This window comes from Netta rufina, assembly GCF_964035555.1.
Source record: "Netta rufina genome assembly, chromosome: Z".
In the NCBI taxonomy this organism is placed as follows: Eukaryota; Metazoa; Chordata; class Aves; order Anseriformes; family Anatidae; genus Netta; species Netta rufina.
The window spans coordinates 1511363-1533935 of NC_140126.1; the positions used below are offsets into that span (position 1 = coordinate 1511363).

The 22573-nt window shown below is 37.8% G+C and overlaps 1 protein-coding gene across 1 annotated transcript; it reads left to right on the plus strand.

The window, feature by feature from the left end:
- Nucleotides 1–14615: 14615 nt before the first annotated feature.
- SYT4 (synaptotagmin 4) lies at nucleotides 14616–22528 on the plus strand (the record flags this gene model as incomplete). The annotated part of the gene is made up of 4 exons (XM_084305446.1): nucleotides 14616–14649; nucleotides 17508–18322; nucleotides 19839–19959; nucleotides 22221–22528. 4 exons carry the CDS (start codon nucleotides 14616–14618, stop codon nucleotides 22526–22528), a joined length of 1278 nt encoding a protein of 425 aa, XP_084161572.1.
- Nucleotides 22529–22573: the final 45 nt, after the last annotated feature.

The following is a 22573-nucleotide window of genomic DNA, read 5'->3' on the forward strand; positions in this document are numbered from 1 at the left end:
AACTTTATTACTTAACACGATATGGGTACTTAAACATAACTGTTTAATGCCATTTGTCATTTGGCACTAGGATTTTATGTACATGCCTCCAGCTGCACTCCAAAAGGGTATGGGTCTTTCCTAGGTTCTGTGTCATATTTACAAGCCCAACTGAATACCTCAGATATTCTAGGATGTTGCAAATGACATTTATGTTTAGGCAAGCTGAATCTTTGGCACTTGCCACTTCTAGTTTATCTGTTGCTAGTATAATCCTGTAAGGGTTAATATTCATGAACCATTTGGAAAAATAAAATGCCCAAAGAACAATATATGTCATGCCATACTTAATACTATAAATCTTCAATTAGCTGTTGTGCATTTTTGTGCTGTACTTAAACACTCTGATTCTGTAAGACACTTTAGGAGAAGAAACATGAAAAATATGACAAAATATGACTAAAAGCATAACACAGTCACAAGAACCTTTCTGAGTAGTGTTAAAGTTGCAGTCTTAAAGCACTATATGCTGTCTTAAAAGCAAGGTATATTAAATGCTGAAATGCTTCCTAATGAAGAACCCCCCAGTCTAATAGTCTATTGCTTTGAAATACTTTTGCCATACAAAATAATAAGAACAATAACAACACCAACAATAATAGTAATGCTAATAATAAGAAAAGGAAGAGGAAGAGGAAGAGGAAGAGGAAGAGGAAGAGGAAGAGGAAGAGGAAGCTTTAGAATTGTCTTCTAGACTTTCTCAGAAGCAAATACTGTTGGTTGGAACAGCTTAGTTACCTCTTATAAAACTCAGCTGACATTACCCATAGAACCTTAATAAGGTTCTATGGGTAATAAGGTAATAAGGTTTTAGAACCTTATTTACGGCTTTTTATAACTTTACTAACCCATAACTCTGTGGACTGAAAAACTTTGTGTACATATAGGGCTTTGTTGATGGACTGTACATGTAATCAGATTAAACAAAAATATTTTCACAGAATCACAGAATTGTAGGGGTTGGGAGGGACCTCAAGAGATCATTGGGCCCAACCCCCCGCCAAAGCAGTTTCCCTAGAGCAGGTTGCCCTAGGGAGCATTCTGGACAAAACAGTTCAAAAATTCTGGACAAAACAGTACAAATATTCCCTATACTAGGAAAGCTGGTAAAACAGATATTCTGTTTTCCTCACACAAGTCACACAGTTAAAATCATATAAAAAAAAAAATAAATATTTTTGTAGATGTGTGTTCTAAAACAAACTATGCATTTAGTAGGGATAAGGCCTGAGTGGCAAAAATGGCTTGACCAACCTTCATTCAGTCCCTCCTTGAGAATTACTTAATGATGGTATTATGTACCATGGGCTCCCTATCTGTTTTAGAAAATGTATCTGTGAATCAGATTCATGAAATAATGTAGACTTTTGTTTATAAAACCCCATCTCATTTATTAAAAATGTATCTCATTTATTAAAAATGTCGTGACAGTAGTTAACAAATTTTGAGACTGGAAAGAGAAAAAATGTACTCTGAGAACTTAATGAAGCTTGTGTGTAGTAGACTGGTGATTAATTATCTTTTAAAAATTTATTTAAGCCCAGAAAGTGAGCTTACACCTTCATAGACTTCCAAAAAATCACAGGAGTTAGAAATACCACGAAGGCTTCAATGAACAAATTTCAAGGCTGTTGGACATAGCTAGACCTCGTAGTCAAAAATTCTCTTGGAGATAAATCTTGTTCAAGATGTAAATTCCCTGTTGTATTACACAGCACATAATCTGTCCCATTCCTCCTCCTGTAGTTAGGACAGCCAGCAGAGATGGCAGCAGAAAGGTGAGTTTTGTAATTTCTGAAAGGAGATAGGTGTTTCTATTTATTTCATTTTATCTATTTATTTATTCATTTAATTGTTGGAGATCTTCCACCTGATCTATTACCTCTGTCTGGCCACTAATTCTAGGACAATATTCTTATGAGTTAAAAGGTATGACTGCTTTCTAACCACCTTACGAAGGCCAGGCTGCACTTTCACTCACTCTCTCCCTTCTTTCTGCCCCATGTTTCCTACCTGCCAATGACCATCTACTTCTTCCCCACACTGTACCCTACCAAGTTCCTATTTCTCTTTTTCTGCTGTTAGGCAAGAGGCAACACATATAGAATGGTGATGTGGTGAATTGTATCTGCCTCTCAGCAGCTAAATTGACCAGGCAGAATGTGTTGTTTTTTAGCAGCTACATGTAGCCCCAAGGCTTTATTTTAAATCAGTCAATCAATCAATCTCACTTGTAAGTATTTTAATATATTTAAGATTTCTATTCCTTTGTCTAGTTTGGCTGATATTTGCCAAAAGGACTGAAAGTTACTAGGAGAAAGAGGGCTAACAGAAAGACACAGTCAGAGAAATAAGAATGATGCCATCACATCAGGTTTGTCCCCTTAGGAAATCAGTCTAAAATGTGGGATGATTTCAGTATTAAGAAATTTGTTTGCTGCCCTAGAGAATATCCTCACTCTATTTGGCATGCCTTTCTTAGATGATGTTGCGCACATCATTTCAATCAAATGAATATGACTTCAATTATGAAATGCAGTAGAGTTGAGCTATGGCAACTAGAGCTGCAGTAACTAGGGTTTGGGTTTTAAAAACACATAAAATACTATTTAATGTGAAGAACTCTGAAAACATGGGTCCTATGGGACTCAAGTAGGACAGTGAACTGGGGCAGAATCATGATCTGAATTTTTCTGGCAGACATTTAACAAAAACATCTGGGTTGCTAAAGTTGTATTTGGCTGAAACTTAGAAGCCAACAATCTGGAAAATTTTCAAGGATTCTGGAAATAAATTAAAAAAAATAATAAAAAATGTTTACTTTTAAAAGCTCACTACCTGAGTGAAACTGCAGTCTTCAATAAGGTATCAAGAATCTTTGGGTTCTGAACTTTTTGACTGCTCAATTGCTATCTTTCAATTTCCAGTGATTTCTCAAGGCAAGGTATATGATTGGTAATAGAATTGTAGAGTAAGAAAATGATTTAGGTTGGAGAAGATCTTCATCTAGTCCAACCAACAACCTGACCTACCAAGTCCCATCACATCTTATCACACCACAAGCCCTTGAAGAAAAACATTCTTTAGAACCATAGAAACCATTCTACATCATAGTTTGCTAGTGAGACTGGAACTGGCAGCAGCCATGTTGCAATCAGTCACAACAGCAGCACCAGCAACAGAATGTCTTAATGATCTGCTGGACTAAAAATCATAATCTTCCTAGTTCTTACCATAGCCTAGAGCTGACCAAGTTATAAACACATTCCCAGTCCTCTGTCTTCCTCCTACTGCTCTCATACTTTCCACACCCATGAGCCATTTAAAGTTAATTCTATCCCCAGACAGTTACTGCTAATCATCTGACTAGGGGTAACAGCTAAGAGGTGCATATTTACGCTGAAATTATTCTAAGAACACATTTTTACAAACTTCTTGTAGATACACATACAGTACTTGTTGGTTTCCCATTCCTGTTCTGAAGCCAAAGACAGTCATAGTTTTTGAGAATCTTACTGTATTCATAATAACTTTTTTTTTCTTTTTTTTTTTTTTTTTTTTTTTTTTTTTTATTTTCTTGGTTGCTGTTGGAAAGAGGTAAGAAGATAACTAAGTGAAAGAGACCTATTACTAACAGCAAGACATGCTTGTTTTGTGCCACCTTGTCTTCTGGAAAGCTGTAGGATCCAGTTCTTGTTGGACTGCATTAAGAAAATCACCTCAAGCTTAACGTAAGTACATATGGTTGATTTTTTCATTACTTATCACTTGGAAGTGAAGCTTTATGTAAAAGAGGCAAGCAAATAAGATGAGGTCAGAAGGCCATGGTAGATCAGTATTTACAGGTAATCTTCAATAATGTGCAAGATACATACTTCAGTGCTGGTACAGCTTTTGAGAACTATATTATGTATTATCAATTTTTGTGACCATAATAAAAATGCTTGTTCTTTCTAAAATGAGTCATTATACTGAATTATTATTATGATTATTATGACTATTATGATTATTATGATTATTATGATTATTATTATTTTATTTGAAATAAAGTTTGTGAGACACTTTACAACATCAGTTAGATAATGCTGCAAACTTTTCAGCAAAGACATGTTTCCTTTTTAGGGCATGGATATATATATTACAGCTCAAAAACAAACAGATTTAAACTTAGATCTGGATTCTGGTTTCAGAAAAGGGGTGACGACAGTTGACAATCTTTCCCCTTTCTTGTATCAAGTTACTATGTTTTAGTGTTGTACCTGTCAGGAACCCAACAGAAAATAATTGATGTTGCAGAAATAGCACGATACCATAACAGTGAGCAACAGCAAAATCTACAAGAAAATTAATTATTTTGTTTCCAGAGCAAGGTTTGATTAGCATGTGGTATGAACTACCTCGGGCTATACATGGAACAATGAACATTAACCAAGAACCACTGCTCATTGAATAAGCACTGTCCATTCTAAATTAGCCAAATGTCCTGTGGAAAAAGCAGCTTGTGATTGATGTAATTAGATGTTGTATTGTAAGGTGCATAAACATGCACAGTGTGAGCAAATTCAGGCACACAAACTGAGCTCTAGCATGTCTGGACATGAGCACTTAAGTTTGCAAGACCTGCTAAAAATCTTTAGTGCAGATGTTGTTTAAATTCTGAGAACAGTATAAGGAGGTTTCCTCATTAGTTTCTATGAAGATAGGACCTCATTCTAAAAATACAGCTGAAAATAATACAGAGAACCCAGGTAAACTGTTGGACATTCGCAACTCTTTACAGCTCTTGCAATCTAATTGGAAAAGTCAAAAGTACTACCTGGATCTTTAAGAGTACAAAGTTCAGAACAACTCAAATCTCCCTGTTCAAGAGGTTGGTAAGAGTCAGAGATATAATGTAGGTAACAGAATCACAGAATCACCACATCATCTAGGTTGGAAGAGACCTCCAAGATCATTGAGTCCAACCTCTGACCTAACACTAACAAGTCCTCCACTAAACCATATCACTAAGCTCTATGTCTAAACATCTTCTAAAGACCTCCAGGGATGGTGACTCCACCACTTCCCTGAGCAGTCCGTTCCAATGTCTAACAACCCTTTCGGTAAAGAAGCTCTTTCTAATATCCAACCTAAAACTCCCCTGGAACAACTTTAGCCCATTTCCCCTCGTCCTGTCACCAGGCACATGGGAGAAAGAACCCCCACCTCACTACAACCTTCTTTAAGGTAATGTAGAGTGGGATAAGGTCTCCCCTGACCCTCCACTTTTCCAAGCTGAACAATCCCAGCTCCTTCAGCTGCTCCTCATGAGACTTGTTCTCCAGACACCTCACCAGCTTCATTGCCCTTCTCTGGACTCGTTCAAGCACCTCCATGTCCTTAAACATCATACTGAAGTACTGGACATTCTTTGAAAGTATAGTAGTGAAAAATATTTTCTGTCTGCTGCTTATGAAAATGGAACAGCAAACAAACAAACTCATTTTCTGCGATTTCTTACTGAGTTACATAAAAGGTACTTTTTTCCTAAAAGTCTCTCCCTCTCTTTTTTTTTTTTTTTTTCCTTTTCAGCCATTCTCATGTTGTCTTGAATTAAATATAAAATGTTTCAGAAGACTTTCCCTTCCCTTCCCTTCCCTTCCCTTCCCTTCCCTTCCCTTCCCTTCCCTTCCCTTCCCTTCCCTTCCCTTCCCTTCCCTTCCCTTCCCTTCCCTTCCCTTCCCTTCCCTTCCCTTCCCTTCCCTTCCCTTCCCTTCCCTTCCCTTCCCTTCCCTTCCCTTCCCTTCCCTTCCCTTCCCTTCCCTTCCCTTCCCTTCCCTTCCCTCCCCTCCCCTCCCCTCCCCTCCCCTCCCCTCCCCTCCCCTCCCCTCCCCTCCCCTCCCCTCCCCTCCCCTCCCCTCCCCTCCCCTCCCCTCCCCTCCCCTCCCCTCCCCTCCCCTCCCCTCCCCTCCCCTCCCCTCCCCTCCCCTCCCCTCCCCTCCCCTCCCCTCCCCTCCCCTCCCCTCCCCTCCCCTCCCCTCCCCTCCCCTCCCCTCCCCTCCCCTCCCCTTCCCTTCCCTTCCCTTCCCTTCCCTTCCCTTCCCTTCCCTTCCCTTCCCTTCCCTTCCCTTCCCTTCCCTTCCCTTCCCTTCCCTTCCCTTCCCTTCCCTTCCCTTCCCCTCCTCCTCCCCCCCCCCCCAACTTATCTGCATAAAATTAAAACTCAATCTAGAGTTCTTCATGTGCTTAAGAATTAGAATCTCTAACAGGACCAGAGACTGAGAAGTGATGCATACCATATTAAGCACAAATTCAGTGGAGCAGAATTGTAGTGGTAGACTCCCCTTTTGGCTTCTCAGCCACTGCTTGCGTCACTTCATTATTAATGTTTTCATCCTTGTTTTTCCTACAGTGCAAAACAACATCTTTTCCTTCCTTCTTTCATTCTCCTTTTCCTCTGTTTCTGAATTAGGTTACAATAGAATATTGTCCAAATTCAGGCTTTATCTTACATCCAAACTGCATTTCAAAAAATTTTACCCATTTAATGAGAGTAAATCTTAGTTTCCACGTTATTTCTGGTACATATGTGAATCACTTGGATGCATAAATGTACAGGAAGTTAATTAACTGATTATAGTGGGAGGAAATAGTCATAGAAGCAATGAAGAAAAATTACTGCATTTCTGAAAACATTGAAGAATGGAACTCTTCTCTCTCCATTTGGCAGACTCATACAGAATAAAAACAAAGATCTCTAGACTGGTCTCTTAAAGGCATGTACTTCACTCTTAATAGTACTGATGTAGAAATAATTTATTGTTGCTATACAATGCTATATTTAGTTAAATGAAAACATGTCTCATAAATGCTTTTAACTGCTTGTTTTTCATCTACAGTTTCCACTTACTTCTGTGATTGTGCCAGAAGCTCCATCCTACCCTAAAAAAAATAAAAAAATAAAATAAAATTTACTGACACTGTATTTCAGCTTTTTTACTTCATGTGTTTCTCTTCCCATTGTGTTGAGGACACATCACTCAGAATGGAGTACAAGACGTAAGGCTATAATATCAGAATTTCAACAAATTTTTGGGAGTACTTGATTTTTAAAAACTATGCTAGTCATGACATAATATTAATTTGCATACTTAAAACACATAAGCCTTAAAGGTCTGACTTCCACCAGAACTTTCATATGTGATGAAGACACCCACTAACTACAGAATATGTAGAGTCATGCAGTTACTTCCAGATCCAGACTTTTATTTGTTGTTTGTTTTTGTGTTTTTAAATAATAATAATAATAATAATAGCAACAATAATAAAATCCTCTTCAGAATCTCTCTCCTTCCCTCTCTTTTATTTACTTCCCTCTCTTTTATTTACTTCACTTTCCTAAGTTTTATCAATTACTTCACTTTCCTAAGTTTTATCCATTTCTTATTGCAAGTGCATTCAAGTTTTAACAATAAGTGTTGCAAGATTTTTACATTTAAACTACAAATGTTAATAGTAATATGTTTTCTTAATTGAACCATGCAATCCCTGAAGTCCAGACAAAAACTAGAATGTGGTATATAATACATTAATTGTCCTTGGTAAATCCCTCTGTTGTGCAAAGGCTTTAGTCTAAGCTTCAGAGAATTTTTCCAATGTTTGAACATCAAAATATTGAACCTCCCCTGGAGTGAAGTGCTTGTATGTATAATGTTAAGTTGCCAGAGATACAATATGAAAACATTGCTTGGGAGGAAGGTGAGAAAGAAGTCTTCCATCCTTAGTGGATTATTACAGTTATGTTGTGTATTTCATGACTCAGTACATCATCATATTGGACAAAAGTCAGTGGATAAAAGTAATTTTCTTCCTTTAAAGCACTGTTAATAATGTTTCTTAGGATATTTCTGCAAGAGTACAGGAAATACTTGAACCTGAGTTATGATTATTTATTGTATTATTATTATTATTATTATTATTATTATTATTATTATTATTATTATTATTATTATTATTATTATTATTATTTTAGTGGAGCTCTCCTACTTCTGCTTTCCTGGAAGGCAATAACTCTTTCTAGATGTCTTGGTCTGGCATGAGGCATGTCTGGAGACTTGGTCCAAAGCAGGTGAGCAAGGTGAAGAAACAAATTGGGTGCTTGACTTCGGGTAAGTGTTCTTGAGTATGGCAAGAAAAGTAAACATTTTACAGGAAGTCTATTGTTCTAAGATTTCAAAAAGTGTTCTTGGTCATAAATGTAAGTTAAGCAGTGATTTCAAGGTTTGAATTTTAGATTAAAGCTAATAAATATGAGGCTAGGTGTGGTTTAAGCAACTAAATCCCTGTTCTAGCATAGTCCTTATGTTTATTAATTAGGTAATAATAACAATAAACACACACAATAAAAACAGTACAGCAGCAACAACAACAACCAAAAACAAAAACACAAAAACATAAAAGGTCTGTCTGTTAATTAAGACTGAGACTTCCAAGGAAGTCTGGATGAATTAAGTATGAAATTCAAATTAATTCAAGCCTTTAAATACCATAATACTGTTCTATATTCTCAGCCTAATTCCCTAGTGATACCTTTTTCTTTATTTCATTTATACTTTAAAAACCAAAGCTAAGTAAAATGCAAAAGAGATTCCTGACATAAATAAGGTTCTGATTCTGTTCCCAGTTTTCAACATTGTTGGTATCAAACCCTTTTTTTTTTTTTTTTTTTTTTTTGGTAGCTAAGGCTCCAGGATTTTTTCAGTCCAAGTATACTTGCATTCATGGACTTTCCAAAGTGTCTGAAATCAACAATCAGCTGGCTGGTGTATCAGCTAGAGGGTGATTCAGTTCCTTAAATCTTTATATCTATTGCCATTTCTGTGTTACCAGGAATTCTGTGGTATCTGCTGTTTCCACATGAGACTGACAAATATGTTCCAGAAAACCTACAGCATTCTTCAACAGAAACTGGAGGTCATGCTAAAGTATCCCATGTAGCACTGGACATTACTGTGAGTGCAGACAAATTTAGTCTCAGCCCAGGGAGGATCGATGAGTCTGTAAGGCCTAGTAGGTAGCAGGATGAGTCTTTGGGTTATAAATCCAGGCTTATGGGTGTACGTAGCACACAGAGATGTTTCTTTATGCACCTAAGGAGTGTCAAAGGCTGAGAGATGATACATGAAGGGCTGCTAACCCGTTTCTACTGTCTTATTGCAAATGGAGGCAGAGCTAACTGAAGTGGAAATTAAGCAGAGTGCAACTGCCTAAATCCCTTTTTAGATTGCACTGAAGTTGTTTCAGCTTTAAAGGTGTTGGATGCTCTGCACTTTCCCCAAATCAGGGATCTCCACCTGTATTCGCACTGAGGTTTTATTCTATAAGTGTAGCTGGAGGGCTTGATTTTCACTGATGCCGAGATTAATTAATGTCTGTAGTTTGGCACCTGGCAACTGCAGAACTCAATTCTAGATACTACTTCTGAAAATGTGAAACTGTCTTTAAGCTCCAGGGAAACATTTCACAGAGATAGAAAGGGCTGTTTCAACAGCTTCACCTCATACATATAAATCACAGTTTTAACAGTTTTATTTGTAATTGTTGGTTGACTCTTTATTGGATATTGTTTAGTATAACTTTTTTTTTTTTTTTTTTTTTTTTTTTTTTTGAGGGGTAGGATTAGGATTTCCTAACACCTAGGGTAGGGGATCTGAGGAAAGATGACAGTTCATTTGCAGGTGGGGGCCCTTTTTCAGCCCCATATGCCTGTTTCAGGCCTGTCTGCTTTGGGAAGCGTATAGGCCGCGTCGCTTAGCAACCACCCTCCCTTCCCTCTGCGTGGCAGGAGGGTGCGCTGCGCATGCATAAGCACTGACAATCTGCTTTGCAGGCCACAGAAGGCCCTGTTGTGATACAGCTAGATTATACACAGAGATATTTTGCTGGTGATCAATCCACTGCGACTCAGTGCAGGCAAAATGTCAGGCAGCTCCTTTTAGTGTTCTGTCTCTGAGGTGGAAGCATGCGGGATCATTGTATTTCATATGCTGCAAAACTTAAGGGAGTATTACTAGGACAATGAGTCTTTAGTGGAAGTTTTTACTGAAAAGCTATTTGCAAACTCTATAAAGTTTTGCTGAAGTGTCCATGATGGTTCTCAGAACAGAAGGAAATGTGAAGAATGTACAGTCACAAAAAAGGGAAAAAGGGAGAGTCATTATTGTCTGGGACTGAACTGAAAGATAGTCACTTAACCAGTTAATAAATAAATAAATAAATAAATAACAGAGGCTTCACATTATGATTTTTTTTTTTCCCCTCTGGCCAATTGTCAGAAAAGTACATGAAGAAGCAGTGAAGTGGTTGCATACATTTCTGTTTGTGGTATCTACATGGGTGTGTGCTAGTCATCTGATGATGGGTCTAAGATGTACACTAGATGGTGCTTGCACAACACAGGGAGCAAAAAGTGTGTCTGTTTCAGGATGTGTCAGCAACTCAACGCTCCACCTCCTCAAGTATTTTCTGGGATGTGCATGCTGTTCTATTAAGCAGAGTCATGTATTAAATATAGAAAGTTCATGAGTGGTGTAAAAAGATGGCTATTCATTATTTCATTGACCAGTGCAATGAAGAAATAATTGGCATATTTGCATATATGTTTATATATGCTTATGCACACACACAGTCTTGGCAGTTCCGAGTTTCTAAAGACAGAAAAGTGGTAAGGTGAAACCTTTCCTATAGTGCTTTGTAAAGCTACACATGCACAGAAATTAGATGAAAGGAAAGGCTCTTTACAATATGTTTGTACAGCAGCCAACACTGAAGGGGTTTTAACAAATATCTAAAACGGAAAAAGTGTAAGTTTGTATGTTTGTTTGTTTTGTTTTTTTTGGGGGGCAGAGGGTGTGTGTGTGTGTGGAGGGGGGGAATATTTATCTTTCCCATGTCAGAAGATTATTCACAGAGAATAAAAATAAAATAAAATAAAAATCTGAATCCTGAAGGAAATGATCTCTACATATATAAGGACATGAAACTGTTGGAAAGTGTCCAGAGGAGGGCTACGAAGATGGTGAAAGGCCTGGAGGTGAAGACGTATGAAGAACGGCTGAGGTCACTGGGCCTGTTCAGCCTGGAGAAGAGGAGGCTGAGGGGAGACCTCATCACAATCTACAACTTCCTCGTAAGGGGGTGTCGAGAGGCAGGAGACCTTTTCTCCATTAACACCAGTGACAGGACCCGTGGGAACGGGGTTAAGCTGAGGCAGGGGAAATTTAGGCTTGACATCAGGAGGGGGTTCTTCACAGAGAGGGTGGTTGCACACTGGAACAGGCTCCCCAGGGAAGTGGTCACTGCACCGAGCCTGTCTGAATTTAAGAAGAGATTGGACTGTGCACTTAGTCACATGGTCTGAACTTTTGGGTAGACCTGTGCGGTGTCAAGAGTTGGACTTGATGATCCTTAAGGGTCCCTTCCAACTCAGGATATTCTATGATTCTATGATTCTATATATATTGTATAAAAAAGCTTTTATGTACCTTTAGGGCATCTAAGAAACTAAAAGGAAGAAAACCTGAACCAATAATTGTTATAAACATTAATAATGTCCCCTCGCAGTCTTTTTTTCTCCAGGCTGAACAGAGCCAGAAGTCTCAGCCTTTCTTCATAGGGAAGATGCTCCAGGCCCTCATCTTTATGACCCTCCAATGGACTCTTTCTGGGAAATCTCTGTCTTTTTTGCAACAGGGAGCCCAGAACTGGATCTGCTGGCCACACTCCTTGCATGGATTAAAAGGAATGTGACCAGCAGGTCAAGGGAGGTGATCTGCCCCCTCTACTCTGCCCTGCTCAGTCGTCACCTGAAGTACTGTGCCCAGTTCTGGGCTCCCCGGTACAAAAAAAGACAGGGATCTCCTGGAAAAAGTCCAGCGGAGGGCCACAAAGATAATATGGGGCTTAGAACATCTTCCCTATGAGGAAAGACTGAGTAACCTGGCTCTGTTCAGCCTTGAGAAGAGAAGACTGAGAGGGGGTCTTATCAATGTTTACAAATATCTTAAGTGTGGGAGACAGAGAGATTTGGCCAACCTCTTTTCAGTGGTTTGTGGGGACAGGACAAGAAGTAATGGTCACAAAATGGATCACAGAAAGTTCTGCACCAATATACGAAAGAACTTTTTCATGATGAGGGTGACAGAGCACTGGAACAGGCTGCCCAGGAAGGTTGATGAGTCTCCTTGTCTGGAGATATTCAAGGCCTGTCTGGATGCCTACCTGGGCAGCCTGCTCTAAAGAACCTGCTTTGGCAGGGGGGTTGGACCCAATGATCTCTTGAGGTCCCTTCCAACCCCTTCAATTCTGTGATTCTGTGATACTTTCATGTGGTCCATATATTTGTATATATCATCAAAGGATGTCTCAGATTTCATTCAAATTTATAATAATAACAATCATCATCACCATCTTCACAAACTATTGACAGTAATTCAATGTCAAAATATATGCTCACAATATCCTAGCTCATCTAGGATTAATAACCTAACACGGTATACCATATATTTATTATTGGTCTAGTGTTCTTAAATTCAAGATGCTGGAACAGTATATAATAGTTTAACAACCCAGTTAAACACATTTAACTCTAAATTCACTTAAGGATCTTGTTTATTTCAGTCATGTCTGGAGGCTTGTATACCTGGAAAGTGGTTTTAAATCAAATGTAATTACTTTTAATGGATGCACATTCTGAGCACTGATGAATTTTGGACAGAGAAAGAGAAGTGGATAGCAGGGCTGAGAGGAGGGAGGACTGACAGGAAAAAGAGAGAAGTTGAGCCAGATGTACATGGATTAGTGCCAACATCTGAACCCAAACATCCCAGATCAAATTGTGCTGCCAAAACATACATAAAAGCTGAAAAAATAGTTCATTGGACTCCAGGTGTTTGTAAAAAGAGTGGTGGTGGGAAGCTATTTTATATGTTTTATTGAATGGGATAGGATATAAAGAAGGTTGGAGAAGTGGATTTGATTGCTCATGGAAGTCTTGTGCAGGTACATACCAAGGCCAAGTTGCTAAAGGTGTAACAGAAGCAGATAAGCATAAACAATATTAGTCAATGTGTTTCCAGTTCTCAGGACTAGATAGGCATTTCATTCAGCTGTGTTTGGACAATAGCTTGCAATGATTCCTTGGCCTTCCAATTTTTATATTTCTGAACTTCAAGAAACTTCACTGGCTTCAGTTTGAAGGAAGTACATGTTTTTAAGGGGAGGCAAGACGTCCAAGCAGCCCATTGTGGGGCAGGGTCATGCCAGACTATGCTTGCATCTAGATTTTGTTATTTAGAAAAGCAACTACACCTGTTTCCCATTTATGCAGCAGTTGGTCTCCAAAGTTGGCTGCTACCATTCTGAATCCAGGAGGAGTCAGATGCCAGGTGCTGGTTTTGCAGCTCTGTTGCACCAGAATTTAGCTCGGCTTATTTTATGCTGTAGTGGTTCTAGTTACAGGCAGCTCTGCTTTCTCATTCTGTTTTCCTTCAGTCCTCCTATCTGCCAGCCCCTTTCCTCCCCCTTACATGTTCTTAGTCCAGACCAGTAGACAGACATGTAAAATGGGTAAAATCCAGAAGTATCTCAGTAGAGTCAGCTCTTTCCCAGACAAGCAGGAAGGTCAAGAGGAGAAGAGAAATATATTTGCAAAGTGAGGGCTTAGAGTTTTGTATGGGGGTGGCTAGTGGGGAGAAGTCAGGGAGGAGGGACAGGGAGAAGGTACATCAGGAGTTTTCGTGATTCAAATCTATTAAGTGTATCACGTTAGTCATAGGAGAAAACTGCCTTGCAGTTGGAGCCAAGGTGTCTGGACCATCTGAGCTGGCATCTCCTTCACATCATTGTAGCCTGATAGATAAATAAGCAGATAAATAGATCTTACCCCAGAAAAACAGACACACCCGTGTATTACGCAAGACACATTGAATTAGCATTCCCTTGTCTGTGTCCGACAGAGGGTGAGAGCTCATATCCTGCAGCAGGGCAGTTAAAATAATCGATGAGTGCATGTTCAATCCGAAGGAAGATGGAGGGGGGGGAAGGGGGAGAGAAGGGACGAAGAGAGGGAGGGTGTGGTGGTTGGGAGGGGGGGATGGGAAGTGGGAAAGGTGCTGATTTCAGCCCTGTAGCGTCAGGATTGCGTCAATTTGGGTTTCAACCACGTCTTCAGTCTCGGAGCAGAGCTACTCAGAAGAGCCAAAACAGGAAGGGGGTTGCAAATCAGTGTGCAAAGGGGAGGACCGAAGCTTCCCCTCCCCCCTCTCCTCCAGCCCCCTCTCATCCTCCTCCTCCTCCTCCACCGCTCGTGTCTCCAGGTTTTGTGTTCCGATTTTTTTTTTTATTTTATTATTTTTTAAAAACACGTTGGAAAAGCCGGCTGCCCGGGTGGTTTGAGAGACAGGGCTCCGGGCAGGTTTCTGGACACCGGGGGTGAGGCTCAGGCTCCAGCACCGTGGACAGCATCCCCAGGTCCGGCGACAGCATCTCCTGCACCGCGGGCATCATTCCCAGCTCCGCGGGCAGCACACACTGCCAACATGGCTCCGATCGCGGCCAGTCGCCAGCACTTCGGTAAGCGCATCCCCGTCCCGGCAGAGGGGCTAGGGTCTGCTGGGGGCTGCTCCCTTCCCCAGGAGCAGAGCATGCAGGGAGGCTCTGTTGAGCCACCCCAGCGCCTCACCGCCCGCGGCGTGTTGGGAGGAACCTTATTTTCCCTAGTTCTGTTCGATTCCAGAAGTTGGGGAAATTTGCTTTCTTGCCCTTCTATCCCTCTCTCTTCCTTCCCCCCTGCCCGTTCCCCACACTAAATCACTGGGGGAGATGGAGAGGTTTGACTGGGTGCATTTTTGGATGAGGTTGTTTTCTCTGTCTCAGTTGAAGTAGCATGGCTTTGGACTTAAATGATGTAAACACATCTTGTGCCACAGATAAAATCTTTGTCATTCTTGAAATAATTGTCATTCTTCTTTTCTTGTCATAGAGGAAGACTTGTCAACCTTTAGTTAAAGTCAAATGTAGTCCTGTAAAGAACATTGCTAGGAGGATGAAAGTACAGGATCCCAGTGTTTTTGGCTAAACAGCTCTGTCTTGATTAATCTGTGTTCACTGAGAATAGCAATGGTAACAATGAACTTTTGAGTTGTGTCATTTTTACATATTGAATAACTGTGATAAAGGAAGTTTCAGAAAAAGTCATAATATGCACTTATGGAACAGGTAACTAAATAGCTTTACTCAGAAAAGCTGTGAGTAGAAATGTTTCTGAACTCTGCTTTACAAATATTGACTCTAGCCTGGATGTTATTTGCTTTAGCAGTTTTTTAATTCAGGGATCATTCCACTGACTTAAGTGAAGTGACTCCAGATTTGCATCACATAACTGAAACAATAATTTCTCCCAGGATCAATAAGTGATATTTCCCATTAATACACTGCTTTGAATGATAACTAACTCATTTAAATTATGACAACAGCAAGAAATTCATGTTGTAATATAATTAGCTATAAATATAAAAACATTTTAGTTACCGTTCCCTCTTCTTTCCTACCTGCCCCACCCACTTGATTTCTCTAGCTATGCTTGTGACATCATCCTCATCTAATTACTTATTTAAGTCAGCTAATTAATATTTTAAATACTAAACTGATTCTACCACTGCTTTCAGTAGTTGTAGAATAAAAATATAGCATCATTTTCATTAATATAAAATGTTTGTGTCATCTCTTGAAAAAGTATTGAAAATGTGAAAATCTTTCTTAAAAGCTATTTAAAATATTCTAATTAATTTTCAATTACTCCTTACTTTCTATCTTTATGCCATGTACATTTAAATTTCTGCAGCCCAGGGAATTCTTGTAACTCAGAGCCACGTGTTTAATTTGGAAAAAAAATAGGTTTTGATTATGTATATATCTTTCAGTTCTTTCATTAAATCCTTATGATTAAGTACGTAGATTGATACAGTTTGTAGGTAAAGGTGAAGTGGCATGAGTATTGTCAGAAGCAATTAATAGCCAGGCTTGATTCCTTCTGTGCTGGAACATTATGTCCTACTTTGTTGCGTTACTATTGTTTTTTTTTTGTTTGTTTGTTTGTTTTTTTGACTCATCGCACTGAAAAGCAAAGTTATTGTGTTAGCACATCTATTTGTCCAGCTTTTACCTAGATGAACCTGATTTAGTAATTCATAGAGGGGGATAGTTTTGCAAATAATTAACAGATCCTCCCGGATGTGAATTAGAGGAACCAGAACTGTTACACAATTGCTTTTATGCATAAACAATGTCATTCCATTAATATTCTACTGGTCTCCATTGTTGCAGAGAATAAAGATTAAGCTCTTATTGTTATATTGTGGGAGTTTTAAACTCACTTAGTAGTGTTACTTATGGGCAAAATTGGATTTCCAATTAGTTGTGCTCATTTGCCCTTTCGATGAATCCTTGTGAAGGGCTAATGATACTCTATATGTAACTAATGTATCCACATGACAATTGAGGTTGGAAGGCTTGCTCAGTTTTCTCTTCATTCAGTATTTTACTATAGGATTCATATTAAGCTAGAGGAGAATTCAGTTTTTATGTTTTTCTTATATGCTGCTAAAAAGTAGTGACCCTTCCTGTAAACTCCCCATGGCTTTGATTCATAATGTTTTAAATTGAAAGGTATCACTTAAACAATTTTTTCAGCTCTGGACTCACGTGTGACTGCCCAGTGTCACATCCATCTGTGTAATACACATGGAATATAATTATCCTAAATATATCCTTTTTTATATCCTAAATATAACATGGTAGTCTTTTTCCAGCAAAGTACTGAAAATCCCATTGAAATGAAACTGTTGAGTGTTATAACTTTTAACCAGTGAACTTTTTTTTTTTTTCAAGAGATACCTTGCAGTTATGGGATTAGACCATAAGAATGGGTTAATTAAGTGTACAAAGTGTTCTAGGAAGTGGTGTGAAAAGCAGATGCTGTATCTATAAGTAACACATACTTCAGAATCAGTATTACCTAACCAATAAAGCCACATAAATTCAAAGATGAAACCTGAAATAGTTTTACTCACTGACATATAAACACAGAAACTACACCTAGAGGGATGAGATAGTCGAGCTATCACTTATGATTATATACTTATTATTATATCACTTATGATTATTGCTGTTAGGATGAGAACAGCATTTTCCTTCCAGACACCCAATATATGGAAAAATACTAACATGGAAATTGTCTTTGTATGGGATTGCACATTCACACCTGCAGGTGGCGAGCGATATGTACAATGCAAAGCACTTTCAGTCCATTGACTCTGCTGCTATTACCATCTCGTATCAGTTTATTTTGCTAAATTCTTACTTTATTAAATATCACACAGAGTCCAAGGCATTGCTGTTTATGTGCTTGTTGCTGTTTATTTAATTTGCAGATGAAATTCCTACAGTGGTTGGGATCTTTAGTGCATTTGGCCTTGTCTTCTCTGTCTCCCTTTTTGCTTGGATCTGCTGCCAGCGCAAATCTTCCAAATCCAATAAGACCCCTCCATATAAATTTGTCCATGTTCTGAAGGGAGTTGATATTTATCCTGAGAATCTCAACAGTAAGAAGAAGTTTGGAGCAGATGATAAAAGTGAAGCAAAGAACAAATCGGCAATGCCTAAGAATTCTCTCCATCTAGACCTGGAGAAGAAAGATCTAAATGGCAATTTCCCCAAAACAACCTCTAAAATGCAGAGCTCTCCAAATCTTGAAAATGTGTCTCCAAAACAATTTTCAGAAAGGAAGAAAGATTCAGTATCCCCTGATAGCTTAAAGTCCATCACATCCTTGTCATCTGAAGAAAAACAAGACAAGCTAGGAACTCTTTTTTTCTCTTTAGAGTACAACTTTGAGAAAAAGGCATTTGTAGTGAACATCAAGGAAGCACGTGGTCTGCCAGCAATGGATGAACAGTCAATGACTTCTGATCCTTACATCAAAATGACAATTCTGCCTGAGAAAAAGCACAAGGTGAAAACCAGAGTGCTGAGAAAAACCTTAGATCCAGCTTTTGATGAGACTTTCACATTCTATGGGATCCCCTACAGCCAAATTCAAGACTTAACACTTCACTTTATGATCTTGAGCTTTGACAGGTTTTCCAGAGATGATGTCATTGGAGAAGTCCTCATCCCCCTTGCAGGAATTGAATTGTCAGAAGGAAGGATGCTAATGGACAGAGAGATCATCAAAAGAAATGTTAGGGTAACATATTTCTTATTTAAAATTTAGAAGTGTTGTACTAGTTTTAGCTATGATTCTTGTGCAATGTTGCTAGAGAAAGAGAAGAGTACAAGTTTACCATATGAGCTATTGAGATGTTTCCATAGTGGCAGCATAAGGAAGTAGCTATACAAATGAAATCAAAGAACATTACAGGAAAGAATGCAAAGATTTATACATTATTATTATTATTATTATTATTATTATTATTATTATTATTATTATTATTATTATACTCCTCTTTTCTGTTTGAAATCATATTTTCTCAAAGTATATTGAAATCGATGCAAATCTTTCACTTCATCTCCAGGGGTTGATAAGCAAGTTCTCAAAGAATACAGGTAGTCTTTATTGAAGGAACTGGAACCTCTTTGAGACTCTACTGGTGGTGCAGTAGCACATTCTTTCACTTCAGAGCTGTAACTACCTTTTCTCTCATAACAACCATGGCAGAGGCTCTAGCAATTCTAAGGACTATAAGATATGAGGGAGATGGCAAAGCCCCACTGAAGTCAATGCCAAAGCATATTAACTTCACTAGACTAAAAATATGTAATATCTAAAATACATAAAAATATGTAATATATTTTTTTATAATTTCAGAATGTAAAGACTACAATCATAGCTGAACCACAGAAATGCACATGCCTCACACACAAGTCTTTTAGTCTCTGCTAAGGAAGTGGACTGTATATTGACTTTCAATCTGATTGTTTTCAAAGAACAAGCATGCTGACAAATTAAATAAATGTCTCCCAAACAACACACCTTTAACTAATATTATTTTGATATTCTATCACTATATTACAACTTTAACTACGTCACTGGTATTTTGTTCATAACATACTAGGTTTTCTGGAACATAAGGTACTCTTTTTGTTTGTTTCCATTGACTTCTGGTGAACTAAATTACTCCTGCAAATTTAAATCTAATAATGATAGAGAAAATCTTTGATCTCACTTTTATTCCATTTATATTATTTTAGAAAGTGTCATGGATGAGATTTCACTAATTGTTTTTGAATAGCTAATGGCTAAAAAGGTTATACTGAAGATATTTTTGTGAATTACCTTTCATTTTTTATCAACCTAGTTTTCACAGAAGTTTTTTTTTTTTCTTTTTTTTTTTTTTCCTTAAGGTGTTTTTCTTTCACTGAGAATCCCCCTCACACCCCCATAGGATTCCATTTATCATCTGTGAATATAATGATGTCATGTCAACCCATATTTTCATTTATTTATTTATTTACTTATTTACTTTTGTTCAGTCTAATAATCAATGATAAGAAGAGTTATGTAACTGTAGTACAGGGAAGTTATATTTGCTAGGCAAAGCAGCATAGCTCCATTAATTATACACTTTTACACCAGTCTGAGATGCACGGTAATTTGACATTTGAGAAATATTAGCTCTACGTGTTGTCAATATAATTATATAATTGCTCTTAAATAGTCTTTTTTTTTTTTTTTTTTTTTTTTTTTCCTTTTATTTCCTCAGAAATCATCTGGGCGTGGAGAATTACTGATCTCTCTCTGTTATCAGTCTACAACAAACACGCTAACTGTTGTTGTTTTAAAAGCCAGGCATCTACCTAAGTCTGATGTGTCAGGATTATCAGGTAATGGTTTTACTAAGGAATAAGCTCAAAGTATGTACAATAACCAGATAGAAGACAGTTGAAATGTGACATTTCAAATATTAAAAATAGCTGAGAAATGCAGAAAAGCTGTCTGTATTATTTCTAGTCTATTAATTTCATTCATATCTAGGTCAATGCTTTATTTTGCAGGGTATATATTTTAGAAATTTATTCTTCAAACACACTAGAAAAAATATGACATCTGTTAGCACTGGAAGACAATGAGTTTTGTCATTGTCTTGAACAGAACCCATCTGCCATAAGTATGGGATATTGTTTGCAGATACTAAAAGGTTTTATTTATGACAAAAGATCAGTTTACTTACAATCAACATTGAGTGAGATCCTCATTAAGTGAGATCCCCATCTGAGGATCCTCATAGATCTTCAAATATTATGGTATATTTCAGCTTAGCATCCAAAAAGGCAACCAATTACATCTGTGCTGAATTTGGCCCACTGAGCATTAACATTTATTTGACAAGGTGAAAAGGTGAACTATCCCACTGCTTGGGATAAGCTAAAGCTTTTGCAGTCCCTTCTCATGATTTGTGCCATTTTGCATTCAGTGAAACTTTCTTTGAAGTCAATACTAGAATTGCATTTAGATGCACATTAATGCTAGATAACATAATATAATAAAATTTAAAATGCAATATACTAACCACCTGAGAATAAGACAAATACACAAGAACAGTACACAGCAGAGGACTATAAAAAGTGTAGCACATCTGCTATTGAGTCTCTATAAGACTTAACTCTTTCAACACAAAGGATTTTCTTGAAGGAAGAAAAAAGTAGTTTTTGCAACCACTGAATCATAATTACTACAGCCAATAACACAGTCTTTCTGCTTCTCACACCAAGAAATATCGGTGATGAGTTCTCCTAGTAGTCTTAATAAAATTAAGACGAATATTCCAGCCTTATCTATTAGCCAGAAATAACAGTCAGAAATGGTTATTTAAAAATAAATGAACAATGGCATGAATGCTCTGATGGATACCGATTTTGATATTTTTAGCGTTTGTGTAGCATATTCTCATTCCAAAGCTAATGAACATTTTAATTATATAAAGCCAATTTTTAAAATGTTTATTATGATGATAGACTATGAAAGTGAAGATCTATTCTATCGTACCTTACTCCTGTCAAACCATTGTCAATCCAAGGTAACAAAAAAATTATTATCTGACCATTTCACTCTGATAGCTTTGGCACAAAATTTCTAAATATGCATCATAGACTACTTCACTTGATAGAAAGGAATTAGCATTGCATCTCTGCACCATTACAATCTGGAAACAGGCACATATTTGCACTGAAATACATGTAAATATAAATGCAAAATAAATGTACTTGAAAGGGATGATTTCTAAAGTGTTCCTTAGAATTTCTCTGAAAAAAAAAATATAGCCACTGTTGAAGACAACAGTGAAGGAATCTTGCAATAGTTGAAAACTTCCAAGGAATGTAAACACTCAGTTACTTAACAGAGATAAAATATGGATATTTTCTCTTCCCTTTTTCAATAGTACAGTACAGACATAAAGCCAAGTACATATCCTATCAAGCCTTACAAGTAAAATTTAATGTTAAATTTGTTCAATAAAAATTTGTGGGAGAAATTTAATCAAGCTAATTGACTATTAAAAAAAAAAAAAAAAAAAAGCAACTGAAATGAATTACATCCATTCTCTCAGCATGGGATTATTCTCTTGGTTTTGAGGCTTTGCTTTCCATGAGTCTTATTAACACAAATGATTGTAAAAATTGTAAAATGCGTGAAAAGCAGACTTCTGCTACATGTAAATACATAGTGATATATATTTGCCAGAATTCATTACAATTTTGTGTTCTTTCAGACCAGTTTTAGAGGCAGTAGAGATGTAAAGATGAGGGTTAACGGACTACAGGGCAGGACTTATCTCATGGAGGAGACACCAGCATTTGGTTAGATGAATCACACCCTAAACTACTGACTGTCTTGATTACATATTTGGTGGCCATAAAAGCAGCTTAAAGAGACTAATTCAGAAGCAAACACATACACACACACACACACACAAAAAAAAAAAAAAAAAAAAAAAAAAGAAAAATCATCTTTACTAATTTGAAACCAGCCCTCACTGGGACATAATTCTGCTGGTATATTACAAAATTTACCACCCATCAGCTAGATCAAGGAATTTCTCAATGACAGTCCAATAACTTACCTGTGTTCTTTCTTTTCATTGCAGATCCTTACGTCAAAGTGAACCTGTACCATGCTAAGAAAAGAATTTCTAAAAAGAAAACCCATGTGAAGAAGTGTACCCCCAATGCAGTGTTCAATGAATTGTTTGTCTTTGACATTCCTTGTGAGGGCCTTGATGATATCAGCATTGAATTTCTGGTTTTAGATTCAGATAGAGGGTCAAGAAATGAAGTCATTGGCCAGTTAACCTTGGGATCTTCAGCAGAAGGAACAGGTGGAGAGCACTGGAAGGAAATTTGTGAATATCCTAGGAGACAAATTGCCAAATGGCATATGTTGTGTGATGGTTAGCAGCTCAAAGAGGGGTTGGAACTTGAAAAACTATATACATTTCCA